This window comes from Zalophus californianus, chromosome 1 (genome assembly GCF_009762305.2).
Source record: "Zalophus californianus isolate mZalCal1 chromosome 1, mZalCal1.pri.v2, whole genome shotgun sequence".
NCBI classification, from domain to species: domain Eukaryota; kingdom Metazoa; phylum Chordata; class Mammalia; order Carnivora; family Otariidae; genus Zalophus; species Zalophus californianus.
Genome location: NC_045595.1, coordinates 201,368,711 through 201,387,802, shown reverse-complemented (window position 1 = coordinate 201,387,802; position 19,092 = coordinate 201,368,711). Strand labels below are relative to the sequence as shown.

The 19,092-nt window shown below is 38.6% G+C and overlaps 3 protein-coding genes across 3 annotated transcripts; 1 reads left to right on the top strand and 2 right to left on the bottom strand.

The window, feature by feature from the left end:
* Positions 1 to 2,342: 2,342 nt before the first annotated feature.
* LOC113918447 (keratin-associated protein 15-1) lies at positions 2,343 to 2,795 on the bottom strand. The gene has a single exon (XM_027586901.1). The coding sequence runs from the start codon at positions 2,793 to 2,795 to the stop codon at positions 2,343 to 2,345; it is 453 nt and encodes a 150-aa protein (XP_027442702.1).
* Positions 2,796 to 6,267: 3,472 nt separating this feature from the next.
* LOC113918286 (keratin-associated protein 13-1-like) lies at positions 6,268 to 6,780 on the top strand. The gene has a single exon (XM_027586616.1). The coding sequence runs from the start codon at positions 6,277 to 6,279 to the stop codon at positions 6,778 to 6,780; it is 504 nt and encodes a 167-aa protein (XP_027442417.1). The 5' UTR covers positions 6,268 to 6,276.
* Positions 6,781 to 13,753: 6,973 nt separating this feature from the next.
* LOC113918184 (keratin-associated protein 13-1-like) lies at positions 13,754 to 14,314 on the bottom strand. The gene has a single exon (XM_035723216.1). It carries the CDS (start codon positions 14,276 to 14,278, stop codon positions 13,754 to 13,756), a length of 525 nt encoding a protein of 174 aa, XP_035579109.1. The 5' UTR covers positions 14,279 to 14,314.
* Between the last annotated feature and the right edge of the window lie 4,778 nt (positions 14,315 to 19,092).

Sequence of the window (19,092 nt, the reverse complement as noted above, 5' to 3'; positions counted from 1 at the left end):
TCTACAGACCATTTTCTCCAAAAAGCTAGTACATAGGAGTTTCCTCAAGCATACAGTGAAATGATTCCTTGGTTTAATCTCGTCTTTTCCTAGGGAAAGTTTCCTGAAACAAAGAAGTCACATTGACACAGGGTGTCTAAACCATACTGAGACAGATGCCCTGAGTTCTCACTTTCTTTCCTCCCGTCCTTTCTCTCTGGTTTGAACAGGAGAAGTTGGGAGCAGCACTTTGATGGAAGACAAGGTAGAGCAAGGAGCTTAAATCAAATGATCATGCCCCCAGTGGCCTGCCAAATCACATGACAGGTTTAAATTAAGGGAGAAGGGAAAAGACTTGATGTAGCTGTAAGGCTGGTTTTTAATTTCTACTGGATTAGAATTAACTACTAATGTGAGATAAAGATGTTTCTTAATATCTTAATGTGATCATAGATCTGCCCATGGAATTGTTCAGAGACCCAGGCTAGTTAGAGCCCTCAGGTCAAGTGTGAAATTCAATAGCAGGAGAAAGATGAAGCAATTTCCTAATTATGCCCTACCGGGTCCAGCGTGTTTAACACATTAGTTATATTTAAAATCAAAGATGACCATCCAATAATCCTCAATTCCTTCTTATATTAAGCTGTAGAGTTAGAGTTTCACTCACTGAGTCCTAGATAAGGTTTGTTACAGTAATTAATTTTTTGATCAAACTAAGTAAAAAAGAGATAATGAACGTAATTCATGAAAAAATCCATCTTTTCATTTATCATGTCACCATTTATTGTAAATCAGAATGAACATCATGGAACCTATGAAAACATAGCTCTCACACCTCCCTCTGCAGGGAACATGATTAACTGACATCTCCAGCTGCCAGTCTCTGAATCTACCACCACGTTCATGTCGACGTCATAACATGCCCTCTTCTTGGCCAGTTACTGAGCTTGGCAGGGATACTAAGGCAGGCCCATCTCTGTGAGACACTGAACTCCTTTGATGGGTAACTTGGAACTGCCCTGAAGAAGGTTATTCCAACCCAACATTCCTTCTTTGCTTCTCTCTTTCCTTCACTGAATTCAGATCTGCATCGTGGTCTGATGACCCTCCCAGAATTCTCCAGCTACGGCTCCATTTTCCCTGACAGGCATTTTCTCCAATAAATTTCTTTTAGGTCAAACCCTGTTTGGTAGCTATTTCTCGAAGGACTACAACTAACACATTAGATCGACGAGAGTTATTTTTTTTTAAATATGAAATGGTAATTCTTTGGATTGTCAGTAATGAGTTTTATGTGATTTCCTCACACTTTTTCCCCCCACACTTTTTTTGAAGTCCCTGTTCTTTGTATTCCTATTGAACCTTAATTTTTTGTCCCCATTATTGTGCTTGCTGCATGATGATACGTTAGAATTGTACGTGTGTGAGCTTCATGAAGGCAGGGAATTTATGCCTTTGTTCAGCACAATGCCTTGTCTATAATCAAAACTCAGTAGGGACGCCTGGGTGGCTCAGTAGGTTAAGCGGCTGCCTTTGCCTCAGGTCATGATCCCAGGGTTCTAAGACTGAGTCCCTCATCGGGCTCCTTGCTACGCGGGGAGTCTGCTTCTCCCTCTGCCTGCAACTCCCCCTGCTTGTGCTTGCTCTCTGTCTTTCTCTCCCCCTCTCTCTGACAAATAAATAAATAAAATCATAAAAAAACCTCAATAAATATTTTGCAGTGAATGCCTAACTAAAAACAAAATTTTCTAAGGCAATTAAATAAATTCATCTATCAGTGTACATAAATCCTTAACCTGTAAGATATATCACATTTTTTTAGTATACGTGCTGCCAAAGTGAGCACAAGATATATCACATTTTTAATTATCCTTTAAATTCCTTGTTTTCTATTCAGTAACATATTAATAAAAGCTATGAAACAAACAAAACAAAACAAAAAGGTGCTTACCTAGTGAAGACTGTTGAAGGTATTGGATACATTCAACAAATGTATTGTATGAATAAGAAAAATGGAATGCCATAATTCATGGTAGAGAAAAGTTTATTTTGAATGTCAATTCTATTTGAAATACACTTAAGTGAAAGAATCCTAGGAGAAAAATAAGAGAAAAATCTTAGAGAGTAATGAAAGGGACTCTGAGCATTGACATAAAAATGAACATTCAAGGCTTATCTCATATGTCTGATTTAGAAAAGGTCACAGGCCAAGGTTACTTTGTCCACAATGAATCACATACTTCTGGGAGAGATGGTGATGGCGAATCTTGGTGATGCAGATCATCAGTAATCGCAGATATTGGACAGGCTACATGTTAAGGTTTCATAAGGCACAGACATAATGGTGAGATAATGGGGAATATTCAGCAAGTTGATCCAAAAAAGCGAGAGCTAAAGGCTGGTTGGTAACAAGTTGACTGGCAACTCCTAGAAGAAAAGTAAGTTGGACGACTGAAGCTGGACCCACAGCCCAGAGATTGGAAACCAGTGCTTCCACAACCGAAAGACCCAAGGCCAATATTTCCACATCCCAGAGACCCCATGTAATTTGTTTGGCAGGGACTGAAGAAGAAGGAATTCTTTGGGCGGAAGCAGGATGTCTGGTAGGGTCTGGCCCCAGCACAGGATGTCCCGCAGCTGGTGCGTTCACAGCAGGTCTCCTGATAGCCATCAAAGACAGAGGAACCCAGCTGGCAGGTGCTGGGAGAGTAGATTTCATTGCTGGGGTAGAAAGAATCATAGGGAGAACCTGGGTACCCCAGGTAACCTCCGAGAGAGCAGGAGGAGAGGTTTCCAGGGCTGCAATTGTAATGCATGTCAAGTTCTGAGTTCAGCTGAGTTGCAGAGAGGTTTGGTGAGTGTGACTGTTACCTTCTACTGGACGCTTATATACCCTAGTAATGAGTTAGTAGCATGTGCCCAACTTAATAAGAATGCTTAATTAGTCTCCAGTCAAAATGAAATACATTAACCTTCAAAGGCCTTTTTTTTTTTTTTTTTTTACGAAAGAAAACTTTTAAATGAAAGAATTTCATTAGGTTTTCAAAGCAATTGTTTATGAGTAAAGATGTCATCTCTCATTCAACTAGCTTGGGTAGATGAATATAATTGTATGGTAATTGCCCCTATAAGATTGGTGTTTTATTCATCCTATCCCTCAAGATACTGTATCTGAATGGATAATACAGTGAGAATTTTGCTCCGTTTAAAGTTCTAAAAAAATACTCTGTTGTCTGGAGGGCATATTTATTTTGTTCCAAGTTTAAGAACCCAGTTGAGAACAGAAAAAAAAAAAAAAAACACACTCCTTAATATCTGTTTCATCTCCCACATCTTGTGGACCTTATAGAAGAAATAACCCACTAAGAACTCTTAATTGGTAGAAAAGTTAAGTGAGTGTCCTACACATTTGGATTTTGGTTTTCTTACAGCACAAGTACCCAAGCTGCTTTTGTGTGTGTAAGTTTTTGATTTAAGAGTGAAGGGTCCAGGGGCGCCTGCATGTTCAGTCAGTTAAGCATCTGCCTTCAGCTCAGGTCATGATCCCAGAGTCCTGGGATCGAGCCCCTGCGTGGGGCTCCCTGCTCTGCAGGGAGTTTGCTTCTCCCTCTCCCTCTGCTGCTCCCCCTGCTTCTGCTCTCTCGTTTGTGCATTCTTTCTCTGAAATAAATAAATAAAATTTAAAAAAAAGAAGGGTCCAGGGGTGCCTGGGTGGCTCAGTCAATCAAGCGTCTGCCTTCTGCTCAGGCTGTGATCTCGGTTCCTGGGATAGAGTCCTGTGTGGAGCTCCCTGCTCAGTGGTGAGTCTGCTTCTCCCTCTCCCCCTGCCCCTCCTCCTTACCTGCTCATGCTCTCGCTCTCTCTCAAATAAATAAAATCTTAAAAAAAAAAGAAGAAAGGGACCAATATTTGCAGGAGTACATTGAAGATTACATTGTAAAAATACTGAAGTCGAGGAATCCTTGCCCTGAAGTTGACTTGCCTTTTGATAGAAGACATTGATAAATTATCAAGCTTAATCCCCATAAAGTTTAAGTAAATTTTTGGTAGGGTTGATGTTTTGAGAACAAAAGAGTAAGCACTGCACATAAAAAATGGGCCTTTGTTCTCTTAGTTTCCATTCATAGGGTAGGAATTTTACTGCAGAAGGTAAATATAATCAAGAAATCAAGAAAGTGTCTACTCCACATAGACTTCAAGGAACGATCAAGTGTTGGAAGAATTCATAGTTACAAATGATCTTTATAAGTTGATATGGGATGGGAGGGAATAAGAACAGATGGTAATGTGAAATAAAGAATGAATGCCATTGGGACCTCTGACATGACACATGTATCAAGTAACATATATATTCTGCCTAGAGGACTAGTATCATAAGTATTTTTCTAGACTCTCTCATCAAGAGCATAATTGACGACCACAAGTAGAGTAGTGCATGGGGGCAGGAAATGGCTTAAAATAACCTGTGGGAATGGGCAAACCTCATAAGACACCCATCTTCAAAAATTGGTATGTTGTCCAATGGAAATGAGCTGAAACTTATTCTAGAAAGAACTGAGATTACTAGGTGGAAGTTTTAAGGGAAGATTCAGCTAAAAATCTAAGACAAGCCACTTTTGTAGGTAATGAGATGTCCATCTTGAGGGCACTGGGAATACCTTGTCAGGATATTGTAAATGGGATTCCAGTCTGGTAGGGGACTGGAGATAATTGCTAAACTCCCAAATTGTACACTTTATGGGTCTGAACATTTTGAGTAGACAAATTGGTTTTCAAGCATGTTTCATTTATGACCTAAATATAGTTTGTCTTCTGTTTGTAAAATAAACGATTCTTATTTATTAGGCTTCTTAATTATAAATAGCAAAAAGCATTCTCCTAGATCCCAAACCTTCCCATTTTACTTGTGAATAAAATATTGAACATTAAAACATACATATAGGTATTCAACTCACCTAAATTGAATTTGCTTGCTTGCTTCAATGTCATCCACTCTTAGATCAGCTATTTCTATGAAAGAATATTCTCTGAGTCAGATATTTGGTAATTTTTGAACATTCTTTTCTCAACCAAATGGAGGACTTTACATTCCAACCCTTTTGTTCAGGAGTGGAAGGGAAATGCTTTACTGTGAAAGGAACGAATCAAACATCACAGAAGCCACAGCAAGATAAACCTTCTCAATCTTTCCTCTTCCTCAAGGTATCAATCTTCATTAGTCTACTACATAGAGGTGGAATACAAGTCATAGAAGAAGAAAAAAATGACCATTATTTTAGAAATTTTGTAATACTTGTCAGAAACACCTGAAAACAATTTAAGTCAAAGTGATGTATGTTGCTTTCTGAGGCAAGGAAGAATCTCCTTAAGATGGTTCCTTTGGTCTAAAACTTCAAGGCAATTACCTTATAAACTTTTTTTAGAACAAGAACATTTTCCAGGTTCTGGGGAACTTTTTTAGTGATAAACACTGCCTCTGATTAGAGATAGAAATACGTGGGGGTGTTTTTGCCACCTTTTTGTGATTTTCAATGCTTTTTCAGCACCTTAGATGAATCACCTCCAGCACTCCAAAATCATATAAAGCGATTTTAATATTTAACTTATGCCACCATAAACACACACACAAAAGAAAGAAAAACTAAGATCGACTCCTATTGGTCTGCACACAGTTTAAGCAGGAACATGGGAAATAAGGGAACCTCAGTTAATATTTCACTGAAGCTGTTCAAATTGAGATCTGATTAAAAAAAAAATCCTCATACATCTTGCATATTACCCCTGCTGCTTCCTGAGGACACTATTCATTAAGTAAACTTGCTTGACAACAATCAATGTGTGTTTTTGTTTAAAAGAAATGACTATGAATAGATCAGTTAGTTAGCAACTTTGCTATCCAGATGGCAACAATTTTGAGACAGATTGTGAAAGGGGTATCAATTATTTTTAATTAAGCCAGCTTTCTTCATCCCAGACACTGTCTACCTCTGAAGCAGTTCTCTGAGTGATCTGCTGGGTGACCTCTGGCAAAAGGAGATGACTAATAGCTTTGAAGATTCAACACTATTATCTGAATTCCAAGGCACAAACATTACTGCATTTTCCAGTTGTAAAACCACAAACACTACATATGTTTGATTATGATGATCTTTTCAATTCAATTAAAAGCAGAAGGTAACCTGTTTTTATGTGTCATGTGGCTGGCACACCCAATGATAAGGGTATATAAATGCCCCAGTCCAAGAAGTGGCATTCAAACTCAGAACCTTCTCTTTGTACAGCACATCTCCTCTCACCATGCCCTACAACTGCTGCTCTGGAAACTTCCCCTCCCAGTCCCTTGGGCAACACCTGCGCTACCCAGGATCTTTCTGTGGCTCATCCTACCCCAGCAACCTGTTCTGCAGCACCAACCTCCACTCTCCCAGCACCTGTCAGCTGGGCTCTTCCCTCTCTAGTGGCTGTCAGGAGACCGGCTTTGAGCCCACCAGCTGCCAGACATCCTACCTGGTGTCCAGTCCCTGCCAGATGTCCTGCTACCCGTCGAGAACCTCCACACTCTTCAGTCCCTGCCAGACGACTTACACCGGGTCTCTGGGCTTTGGCTCCAGCGGCTTTCAATCTTTGGGTTGTGGCTCTCCCTCTCTGGGCTTTGGATTGGGTGCTTTCCAATCAGTGGGCTATGGTCCCAGTGCTTTTTCATCCCTGGGGTGTAGATCCAGCTTTTACCGTCCACTCTACTCTTCTAGAAGCTGCCAGTCTGCTTTCTACCAACCAACTTGTGGATCTGGCTTCTACTAATCTTATGTTTGAGCATAATACCTACTATGTCTAGAAATTTACCATAATACCAGCTATGTCAAGATCCATGCTATCTCTATTGATCTCTGTCCTAACATTAGCTTACAAATTTGACTTGTATTGTTACCTAATATGGTTTAGAAATAATTTGAATTCTGGTAATCGGAAAACACATTCATTGAAGAAAGATGTCAGAACAGCTTTCTTGTAGTTATATAAACATGCAATATTGAAACATATTTCTTTCTTAATATCTTTCTTAATATCTCCTAGTGCATTTATTTAAAATTTTACAAAATGGAAAAATGTAAGTGTAAATAAAAATGTTACATGGCATTCACATATATGTTTTTATATGATCTGTTCACTCTGTGTCTTCAAAACTACTTCTAACTATCTGACTGGATATTTCTGTATTTGTATTTATCATTCAAAAATTTTTTACTTAAGGGGTGCCTGGGTGGCTCAGTCGGTTGAGCATCTAGCTCTTGATTTCAGTTCAGGTCATGATCTCAGGGTTGTGGGACTGAGCCCCACATCGGGCTCTGTGCTCAGCACAGAGTCGGCTTCTTCTTCTCCCTCTGCTCCTCCCCACTCGTGCTCTCTCTCTCTCTCTCTAAAATAAATAAATAAATATATGTGTATATATATATATATATATATTTTCTTTTACCTTAAAAAATAAAATCATCAACTGTCTTTTTGGTTTGAAAGAAATTATTTCGTCTTTAATGTCCACTCCATACCTTCATATGATAAAACTTAGAAACACATTTTTAAGACTGCAAACCATTGTGGCCTTTTGTTATCTATGGAGTCAGAAATTTCAGTGTTTTTATATAAAATAACTACAAATTGTAATGGATATTAAATACACTACATAATTTTGGAAAGGAGGTTACTCTAATAAAATATATCCTAAAGTACATGCAAAAGTGGAGTTAAACTCTCCAGTGGGAAGTTAGACGTACCAGTCCAGTCACCCCACTCAACTGACATAAGAAACCAAGTCTCAAGTGTTGAATCACTATATGGTACACCTGAAACTAATATAACATTGTATGTTACCTACACTGGAATTAAAATAAAAACTAAATAATAATAATGAAAAAAATCAAGTCTCTAAATGAAATATCTAATACATTCCAATATTTATTAGTAAGTAGGCCCAATATCATCAGTCCTGTAGGTCTGATAAAGTCCCAACTTGCTCCTGCTTTTCGGTTGTTCGGTTACTAACACTTGTTTGAAAACAACAGCAACAAAACAAAACTCAAGACCAAGGCAAATGCTCTTTTGTTACAGCATTCAGCTAAACATCCTGGCAGCCGATAACACGGGAATCAGCAGTTCTGCCCCAGACTTTTATCCACTAAGTCAAGGACAACATTACTGAAGGCATAGATAACTAGATTCCTACCCACAGGGTAACCATATGTCTTGGTTCATTCTGTTTGTCTCAGCGACCAGTCTCATTTGGTAATGGTCTTAGATTTTTTTTTTTACTTTTTATTTATAATGAGTGTTAATTGAATTAGCATAAGTGAGATTGGTTTGGGAGACTTCCACTTTGGTCATGCTTCTAGCTCGTGAAGTATAAGATGCATGCATAGTGAGCAGAGTTTTTACTTTAATCAACATTAAATCTGAAAGAAGACAAGGCTTCTCCAATCCCTTCCTTTGTTCATTCTTTTTTGAGTAAAAGAGAACTATCACTTTTTTTTCAAAGACAGTGTGCAGAGGGATCACTGAAAGACAAATTAAATTCAGATACAAGCGGTAGGACCACTCATACATTCAAATCGTTGTGGAGAGTCATTTTTTTTTTTTTTTTCCTAACCTAGCCAGTAAGTACTGCTATGGCTCTTTCTATAGGCCTCAGGAGGCAGTAATATACACCAAGTTACCAGTAGGTGGAGATAAAGAGAAAGTTGGGAATTACCGATGGGTTGTACATGAAATACAGCATGAAATTGAGAATGCCACAAAGCATATAAAGAATAATTTACATGCTCTTGCTGGGGTGGCTTGACCATATATTGTTTAAATCTGCAACTATTCTTTTTGTCTGAGAACATCTTTCTTCTTTAAATTTGCAAAAAAATATTTTTAGGAGCAATGAGCTAAAATTGAAAGTTCATCTTCAATGAAAAAAGTGAATACAGAATTTCTATTCCTAAAGCAAGTTGATGGTGAATATTTAATTTGTATAACAATTTGATGCCATTTACTATCCCCCATGGGGGTCAGCAATGTCACTGACCACATGAAAAGTTAGAGACAATTTTGCTGAAGAAGCATCAATGACTACTTCAAAAGAAAATAGAAGTGTTTTGTGAGGGTTTTTTTTTTGTGTGTGTGTGTGTGTGTGTGTGTGTGTGTATTTATTTATTTATGTAAGTCAGTACGTAAGTAATCTTTACACCCATTGTGGGGCTCAAACTCATGATCTGGAAATCAAGAGTCACATGCTCTTCCGACTCAGCCAGTCATGCTTTGGCAAAGTAGAAGTTTTTTTAAGATGATTATGATGAGAGAAATACTCTCTAAAGATCTGATATACAAAAGAAGCCGTTTTAGACTTCTAAGTCTGCATGACTGTACATAAACTTTGTTCAACGAGAAGCCTGATTTATGGCCCACCATGCATGTATTGTACATCTGCTCTGTGAATGAGTAGCCTAAAGGAAAACCATCTTGTCCTTGAGAAATTGATCAGTGCTCCTACTGCCCGAATTCCTTAATGTTAAAACTTGGGATTTCTGCCTATATGCTCATCTATAATTTTTTTGAGCTTTTCCAAGATGAAGAAAAGCCTATTATCCTGTAAAGACTGTTCATTCTCTGGAGAACTTTCTTTCTCCTGAAGATCCTGTTTCCTGGGCGGCTGTCCTAACTGGGGCTCGAATAAGACTCTATTTTCTTTCTGTATTTGAGTTCTCTTTCTGGGAAATTTGTGTCACCAGTTGCTTCCAAAGATGACGATTTATTGTTAGCAGTTGCAAAAGATGTGTTAATAGATCACTGGGATGCATACATTTTCATTGAGGTCAAATAGCTATTCTAAATGATTTTCACTCACGTTAAACCCTAAGTTTTCCTGTGCATGCAAAACAACACACACACTAAAGCATAGCTATTGGTGTGCTCTTCTATTAGCAGCAGTAAAACTTCACTTAGGAATAGATGAAGGAAGTTTTATGTCTGTATTGTCAAATGCTTCACGTAGAAAATGAACAAATTCTAATAATGGTTTGATCTCTTCATTCATTTGAAGGGGAGCAAAATCTGCCACCTCAAAATATTCCTCCTTGTCCTGTCAATTATTTTAAGCTGGTTATTTTTAAGAAAATGCAGGCACAAAAGAAGATCTGAAAATTGAGTAGAAGTTACCCTTTTATAAGATACATTTATATTCATAAGGGAAACCTCTGTTTGTAAGATGTCTCCCACCCCGTGCCAGGAAAAGGGGAAGGACTCAACAGTCTAAGAACTCTTGTCAGTGGAGAAGGTGAGGACCTCAATCTGCATAATAACTTCAGCCTTGTTTACTGAGCTTTTCCTGGTCACCTCCATAACTGACTCCCTACCCCCAATATCTTCCTTTGTCTTTAGCTGAAGATGGTATTTAAGGTGATGGCTTTGACCATTTCAAGGGGTTACTCCCCACCTTAGAGTTATAAAGTTATTAAACTTTTGTTTTACTCCTGTTTTAAATCAATTTAATTATTAGACCAGCCAAAGAACCTCAAGAGTAGAAGTAAAATGTTCTTCTCCCCAGCACAGGATGAAGAATCCAACTAAAGTTCATAATGTTCTGATTGACAATGTTAATGTAAAGTTATTTAAAAAGGTCAACATTGAAGATAAAATTATTGGTTGCCTCAGTAATAATAAAAAAATGCAAATCTGGTAAAGGACAACATCTTGGTAAAGACAAGTAAGATTCCTATGGAGAAGAAATAACAGTTTTTAAGTATTGTAAACAAATAACTCATAATTGTATCCAAACAAACTGCAATATTCTGCTAATGAAAGTGGAGGCAGTAGTTTTAAAACTTTAAAAGCAGTCATGTATACCCACAGTAAGTTAGTTTGGTAATCAATGCTTTTCCTTACCTCATCAACCACCTCTGTTGTATTATTATCCTTGTGCCTTTGTGTTGCTGTTTTTTAGGCTGTTAGTATGCTACTTTACATAATAAAGCACACCCAAGAGCTTTTCTTCTGTTTCTTGCTTGGGCTACTATTCTGCCAAACTGGATTCTAAATCCCAACCCCCCCCCCCCCCCCCCCGCACCTCCACCCTGCCCCAGCCCCACACACCTATGCTACTTCTGAGCAAACAGTACTCCTTTTCTCTACTCGAGGACTTTCCCATGATTTTACTCAGATTGCCTCCACTCCGTCAACCTGACTCACCAAGATGGGAATGCAGCTTACAGTTTCTGGGAGATGTCACAAGATTTTGGCAATTTCACTTTTTTTTTTTTTTTAATTTTCAGAGAAAAGCTTCTAGGAGCAACAGTGTTTGTTGGCGCATCTGAAGGGAAATTAAGAAATCTGTCAAGTTACGTAAGAATCATCTTTAACTTCTTATTTAGTTTATTTTTTTTTTAATTTTAACAAGAAGCTGATCATCTCTAATTTTTGGTTGCTGATATTGAACTTGAATATACCAAGTGAGATGTGAGAGGGCTTTTTTTTTTAAGTTATTTTTGTTCATAGTGTTAGGTATTGAGGAAGGGAACATCATGATGTGACACTAATAATAATAATTAAAGTGAAGAATATAAGATTTGTCATAGGACTCAGGATTTCCAGGGATGTCTTCCTGAGAGGTAGTCAAATATTTCTCTCAGTCTTTTATTAGGTACTATAGTTAATACAAATATTTTCAAATGAAATTAGCTCACCCTTCCTTCATGTTTTTCTCCTAAAGTCTATTTTTTTTTCATTTCTACTCTTTATTCTAGATACTATTCATGAGGCTAATGAAATGAGATCCCATAGGAGTTGAAGCCTATTCATATAAAGGAATTTTGGTAGTACCAGAGGTAGTCAGGTACTCTTTGGTTAAACAATGAGTTGCATATTAAAAAAATCCAGAAAGAACAATAAAAGATAGATTCAAGAGGTCAGATTCTACAAGATCTTTGATTTATAAAGTTTGACAAGCTTCTAAACCTTTTGAGTTTTTATTCCCTTATGTCTGGAAAGGTCTATAGGACATAATGTTTATCTTTCTCACAGGGATGTTTGAGCATTAAATGAAAGTGATATATCTTTTTTTTTTTAAGATTTCATTTATTTATTTGACTGAGAGAGACACAGCGAGAGAGGGAACACAAGCAGGGGGAGTGGGAGAGGGAGAAGCAGGCTTCCCGCAGAGCAGGGAGCCCGACACCGGGCTCGATCCCAGGACCCTGAGATCATGACCTGAGCCGAAGGCAGACGCTTAAGGACTGAGCCACCCAGACGCCCTGAAAGTGGTATATCTGACACCTCTTGTGCCCTCCCTTATATCCTCATTCTCTCAGCAGATCCCAGGCACAGCTATGATGAACAATTTCATGCAGACTTCAACTCTTTTTGCACAGACAGTTTTTTCTCCTCCAAGACACAGCATTTCTTTCACTCTCTACCTGAGCTTCTCTTAGGTCACAGCCAGGAAAACAAATGGAGCCCATGATAATCCTCCTTTGCACACTGAATGAAGTTCCAGGAAGTTAACATACATCTGGGACAACATTGAACCAATGAGAGAGGTGGATAAATGCTGATAAAAGCTGATGGATAAATGCTTCTGCCTGTTGATCAGATTCTGGGGTAAATAATTCTAAGAGTCATTCTATAAGTTCCTAAAAAGACCCAGAAGGATTGAGTTCCCATTGCCCACTGTAATATTAACTAAAAAATATGTCCTTGATGAGATTTTCCTCTCTGATTTTTTAACCTTCCATGATCTCCGAAACTTGATCCCTGGGATCTTGTACCAAGTAAACCTTCTGCACCCAAGTTCTTGTCTTCAGTTCTATTTGGGGGAGACGGAGATAGAGGCTAAGACTAATGAACATAAATGTTGTCAACACTGCTCAGTTCAGGTGTGTTGCTCTTAGCTTGAAATGTTGAACCCTGGAGAAGCACCAGGAGGTCATTCACACTTCCTTAACCCAGTTACTCCCTACCTAAGATCATTTTGAAACTCACATGTGTTTATAGGTAAGGCTCAGGAACACAACACCTGTGGTAGGCAAGGATCATGGCACTTAGGCTAACTGACAAAGAGCATACATAGCATCTGTCCTGGGAGTTAAAGCTCTTTTTCTGCTGAAAATCCACTCAGATGCTAGACTTTGAGGTATGTGTCTATTGATGTATAACCTCACCTTATAAATTATATTATATTCTTGTCTGCATTTCTAGTTTATGTACCAATTTCTTTGTTTTTCTTTATCAGCAAAAATTCATGACCCTATTCTCAGCCAAGTGTCATTGACATTGAAACATGCAAAATATGGACCTCCAGGAAATGAACACTCCCGACAGGAAACATAGCCAATGTCAACAGAAACTTGCTCAAATCTATCATATTGTATGTGCCCAAACCCAGTCTCAGAGTCTTATTGATCTTTATCAAAATCTCCCAAATCCATAAAATACAAAAACTACAGGAAAATAATTATAATAAAAAGAAGATGAACAATATATTTGAGTGCCAGATTACAAAAATTTATTAGATTAAAATTTTCATTTTCAATTGCTTTTCAATAGAAATCCAATAGCATATATTCTATCAATAGTACAGAATTTAGGACTTCATTTGAGATTACTCATTAAATTCAGTTGGCCAAAAGTAGGTGCTACAAGAAACTGATGATTTAGGAATAAAAGAATAGTAGTAATTGGTGGAAATGAAAACAATGGCTGTACTGAGTAGAGACTGACATCAATACTCAAAAGCATCTGAACCTCAACAAGTTGCTCTATAGAAGCCAGATCCACAGGGTGGCCTGTAACACAATGACCGGTAGCTCTTAGAGGTGAAGTAGGATGGGTGGCAGAATCTGGATCCATAGCTCAGAGAAGGAAAACCATAGACTCTAAAACCCAGGGGTCTGAAGCCCTGGGATCCACAGCCCAGTGAGTAACAGCTTCTGGATCCATAGCCCAGGGAGCAACAGCTGCTGGACCCAATGCCCATAGACCCAGGGTAAGCAGTCCAGCAGGGACTGCAGAGTGTGGAGGTCCTCCAGCGGTAGCAGGACATCTGGCGGGGGCTGGACACCACACGGGATGTCGGGCAGCTCTTGGGCTCACAGCAGGTCTCCTGACAGCCACTGGGGAGGGAGGAGCCCAGCTGGCAGGTGCTGGGAGAGCAGAGGTCAGTGCGGCAGACCAGGTTGCTGGGGTAAGAGCCACAGGAGGAGCCTGGGCAGTGCAGGTAGCCCCCACGGGAACAGGAGGAGAAGTTTCCAGAGCAGCAGCTGTAGGACATGTTGGCAGGAGGTGTGAGTTTGGCTGAGGGACAGTGAGAAGATTCTGAGGTTGAATTTCATCTCTGGACTGGGGTGTTTATATACTCGCAGCAATAGGTGTGGTAACCTGCACGGTCATCCTTGACATATCTGTGTGCCCTCATTTACATATGGGTAACTCAGTAATCTCTGTAATTGCAGTTGAATAATTTCCCACATTTGGATTTATGGATGCTATAATTTTGGTGTTACAACCAAAGCCAATGAACTGCTCCTCTGTCAGAAATGCCACGAATGTTTGACGTTTATGTTCATCCCATCATGAGGAGGAAAACACCACAGCCAGGACAGCTTTTCCTTGGGCTTATGCTACCTACATCTGCTTCCTGTGTATCAACATATGGTTTTTCTGGTGGATGCTTTCCTCCTAAGAGTAGGGAATGAAATCACATCATTTTTTTTTCCTGGTACAATGGATCAGAGGCAGTGTTTCTACCTGGATGGAACCTTCCAGGAATGATCCACCTTGTCACTATACTCCACATGCTCCAGAATTACTTGGTGGTAATTTGTTATGCCAGCAATAGAGAAAGAATGCATCGAGTAGTGGTTACCCAGTGGGTCTCTTGTCCAATGAACAGAGACCAAAAATAGATAAAACAAAGACAGAGATGGCTAGACACTGACAGACACCTTGCCACATATCTAAAGATAAGGTGACAACACAAGGGCTCAGCTGAAGCAATCCCAAGGAAGATCAATCTAGGCCCATCTCTAGGCAGTCAAGGGGAAAACACTAGTCTGATGACGGCAGCTGAAGGAGGAAGAGAGAAAGGTCAGAGACTTCAGCCTTTTTTCTAGTGCACTCTTAAAAGATGATCTGTTCCATCCCAATGTCTTTAGAATTAGAACCATTCAAATTTAGTATATTTTATGAAAGTTGATGTATTATCCATTTTATCATCTACATTTAAAAAAATCCAGGGCTTCTAATGTCTTAGAATATCTTAGCTTTTCACTTCACAGGTTTTGAATGATTTTCTGGCACTTGCACAGCCTGGTACCACCCTGCATTCTCCTGCCTAAATGTTTCTTTTCCAAGTCCCTTTTCCTCTGGAAATACATGAATCAATCTCTCTCCTCTCTCCTTCTCTTTCTCTCTCCCCAACTCTATCTGTCCCCGCACCATTTTTCATTCTTGTTTTTTTTTCTGTGTTTAAGTTTGGTTTTCTCTGTTTTTCTTGTTTTGTTATTTTTTGCCATCGCTTAACTATAGATTCAAATTTTTAAAAAGTTTGATAATTTATCATATTCTTAGAGTATAACTGGCTGCTTTCTAAGTTCAATGTTAAAATAAAATCAGTTAAAAAATAAATAAAATAGGGGGGCAAGGATGGTGCAGTTGGTTAAGCATCTGACTCTTGGTTTCAGCTCAGGTCATGATCTCAGGGTCTTGGGATTGAGCCCCATGTCAGACTCCACCGTAGGCATGGAGACTGCCTAAGATTCTCTCTCTCCTTCACCCTCTGTCCCACCCTCCCACCCACTCTCTCTCTCTAAAAATAAATAAATAAATAAATAAATAAATTAATTAATTAATTAAAATCAGTTAAATGATATTCTAAGCCCAAGAGAATGTACTATCATGGTTGAATGCAAAGTTTAATTTTACTAATAAAACTGTAATAAACTCACAACAATAATATTAAAAGTATTTAAAAATGTGCTACATGCAATATTAAAGCACATTTGTCTCTGTAATATATTCTTGGCATTTCTCCCCTAGGGATCATTTCATTTAAATTTTATAAGGTGGAGAAACATTGAAGATTTCTCAATAAACATATCAGTGAGGTATCCAAGTATGTATTTTTTTCTATAAATTATCCAAGAACAGTGGTTGAGAACATGAGCTCAAATGCAAGTTGTTTATTTTGGAGAGGATACCAGTAATTACCTGCAGGGGAGTATGAGAAATGTGGCAGACAATGGAAGGAAGGCAATGTGGGGTGCGTTACTAAGCCAGGCACCACTGTAGACAACTGAAACCCAATCCTAGTGGAGAATTCCCCACACAGGGCTCAGCAAGTTCTTGTGGAGTGAAAAAGTCCTTGGGCAGAGTTTTATAGATACCCCCAGTAATCGTACACTTCAGAGTTTAAAGATGATTATCCAGGGGATGTAGGCAGGGTGTGAGAGCTTCTGTTGGGAATGAGGTGTCACTAGAAAAGCAGAGATACCGTAAATATGGAAAAGAATAAGATAAGATCTGGAAGGATAAAATGGGATAAGAAAAGCAGAAGGGTGTGAAGTCACATGGTGAATTCAGATCATATTGCGACACAAAGTAAAGCATATATAGTGTGAAAATGGGAGACAGGGTTGGAAAGAAAGGCTGAATACCCACAACTCTAGCATTTGAATTTCCTGAAATTTGGTAGGTGTCATCTATTACCAGTGCAACTACTATAATGACTTTTAAATGGCCACCTTCTCTGTAGATCCTCACTTATTTGAAGCATTCCCTTGTATTTTAAAAATAAGTAAGTCATTCAAAATTATGTAAAATTAGCAAGTTAACATTGCTTAAAACACTGAACCCTTCTTTTCAATGAGAATAGAAAATCTGTGAAAATACATCATCATCATCATCATCATCATCTCTGTTTGAAAACTTCAGAGAAATACCTAAGTATTCCAGAGTCCCAGAGGTACTATATGGGCCAGAACTGAAGTAATAAATAAATAAATAAATAAAATAAGCCTACGTCTGGAGTTGCTATTCTCTTAAAATGATATGTTGATTTTGACGTGGATGGAACTGGAGGGTGTTATGCTCAGTGAAATAAGTCAACCAGAGAAAGGCATGTATCATATGACCTCACTGATATGAGGAATTCTTAATCTCAGGAAACAAACTGAGCGTTGCTGTAGTGGGGGTGGGGTGAGAGGGATGGGGTGGCTGGGTGATAGACATTGGGGAGGGTATGTGCTATGGTGAGCACTGTGAATTGTGCAAGACTGTTGAATCACAGACCTGTACCTCTGAAACAAATAATGCAATATATGTTAAAAAAAAAAAAAAAGAAGCAGATAACAACAGGGGAAGAATGAAGGGGGGAAATTGGAGGGGGAGACGAACCATGAGATGATGGACTCTGAATAACAAACTGAGGGTTCTAGAGGGGAGGGGGGTGGAGGGATGGGTTAGCCTGGTGATGGGTATTAAAGAGGGCACATTCTGCGTGGAGCACTGGGTGTTATACGCAAATAATGAATCATGGAACACTACATCAAAAACTAATGATGTAATGTATGGTGATTAACATAACAATAAAAATTTTTAAAAAGAAAAAAATTATATGTTGATTTTGAAAGTAGTAACTGAGAGGCTAAGAGAATTCCACAAACTCACTGGGCTTAAAAAATAAAATTGGAATTCAGTGTCTATTGGAATTGAGATCATGGCAAATATCCCAGACCTTAGAGAGCCAAATCCTAGAAGTAAAATTGAAGTGCTAATAAATAGCTCTTCATAAGGACTGAAGCCCAGGTTTGAATTATCTCAATCCCTGATTGGATAAAATGATCTAGGATGCTGGTGACCTTATCCTAGCAGCCTGCCTGAAACATAAGTAAATTCTTTCTGGAGGAAGGTAAATTATTCTGGGATGTGTATGTGTGTATTTCATATATATATATCTCAAAATATAGTAGGAATATGAGAAGAAAAGACTAAAACAAAAGAGAACACCAGAATATAGAATCTGAAATACATAGTGCATGTGCCAAAATCAGACATTAAGTTACCAATGTGAAGAATTTAACATTAGGAAATAGGAAGATATTATCGAAGGAATTATTATATTTAAAGAAGTAAAGATATGATTGAGAATTTTGGCAGAAAACTAAAAGCCATGTAACAGAACCTCATTGAAATTTTGGAAATTTGCAATATACTAACTGATCTGTAAAACTTAATTGATGTGTTTTATCAGGAGATGAAACAAAGATAAACAGACAATTAATGAATTGGGAGATGGGATAGAAAGAAATTCCCAAAGTTAAGTATAAAGAGATAAAAAGAACGAAAAGCATGAAAAAGGAAAGAGTATAAAAGGCATATGTAACATAGTTTAATAGTGTATTTTGCTTATAATTAGAATCTCAGAAAAAGGGAGATGAAAAAGAGACAAACGATATTTGAAGAGAATATGGTTGAGAATTTACTAAAAATGATGAAGGGCATGAATAGAGCAGGCTTGACACTGAGATGGAATTAAAGGCACACAGATTTCATTTGGGAAATGTCTTTGAGAGAAGAGTTGGAGGAGGGGTGAAGAAGGAGAGGAGAGCTGTCAGACCCGGTACAAGTCTGACCACAGTGCCTGAGGCAGCCGCACAGACTAGGCATAACTGCTTGAGGCCATTGGAGAATCCTCAGTCATTGGCCATCAAAGAAGTCCCATGTGTCCCAGGACAGAGCTTATCTAGTATCTCTGCTGCACCGCAGCACATCGGGGCCCTTGGTCAACTCAGCCTCCTGCAGTTGAAGATCTGAGAAGGAAAGTCTCAGCGTTGATATGCATATGGATGAGAAACTGTTAGGATTACAGGACTCATATCAGACACACTGAACCTAAAACCCAACTATTTCTTCCCTCATTTCAATATTGCTTAGCTCTTTGATTCTCCTCCTAAGACCCCCATTTGATCTGCACTTGTGACTCTGTCTTGATTCTGTCCTTTACTGTAACCATGTCTCCAAATAAATGTCCAGGTTTCTCTTTGGCTTTAACTATCAATGATATTTAATTTGTATTGGCTGACATTT

What these genes read in the sequence shown, in the direction of transcription:
- LOC113918447 (XM_027586901.1), bottom strand. Translation starts at nt 2,795, where the DNA reads ATGCATTACAATTGCAGCCCTGGAAACCTCTCCTCCTGCTCTCTCGGA.
- LOC113918286 (XM_027586616.1), top strand. Translation starts at nt 6,277, where the DNA reads ATGCCCTACAACTGCTGCTCTGGAAACTTCCCCTCCCAGTCCCTTGGG.
- LOC113918184 (XM_035723216.1), bottom strand. Translation starts at nt 14,278, where the DNA reads ATGTCCTACAGCTGCTGCTCTGGAAACTTCTCCTCCTGTTCCCGTGGG.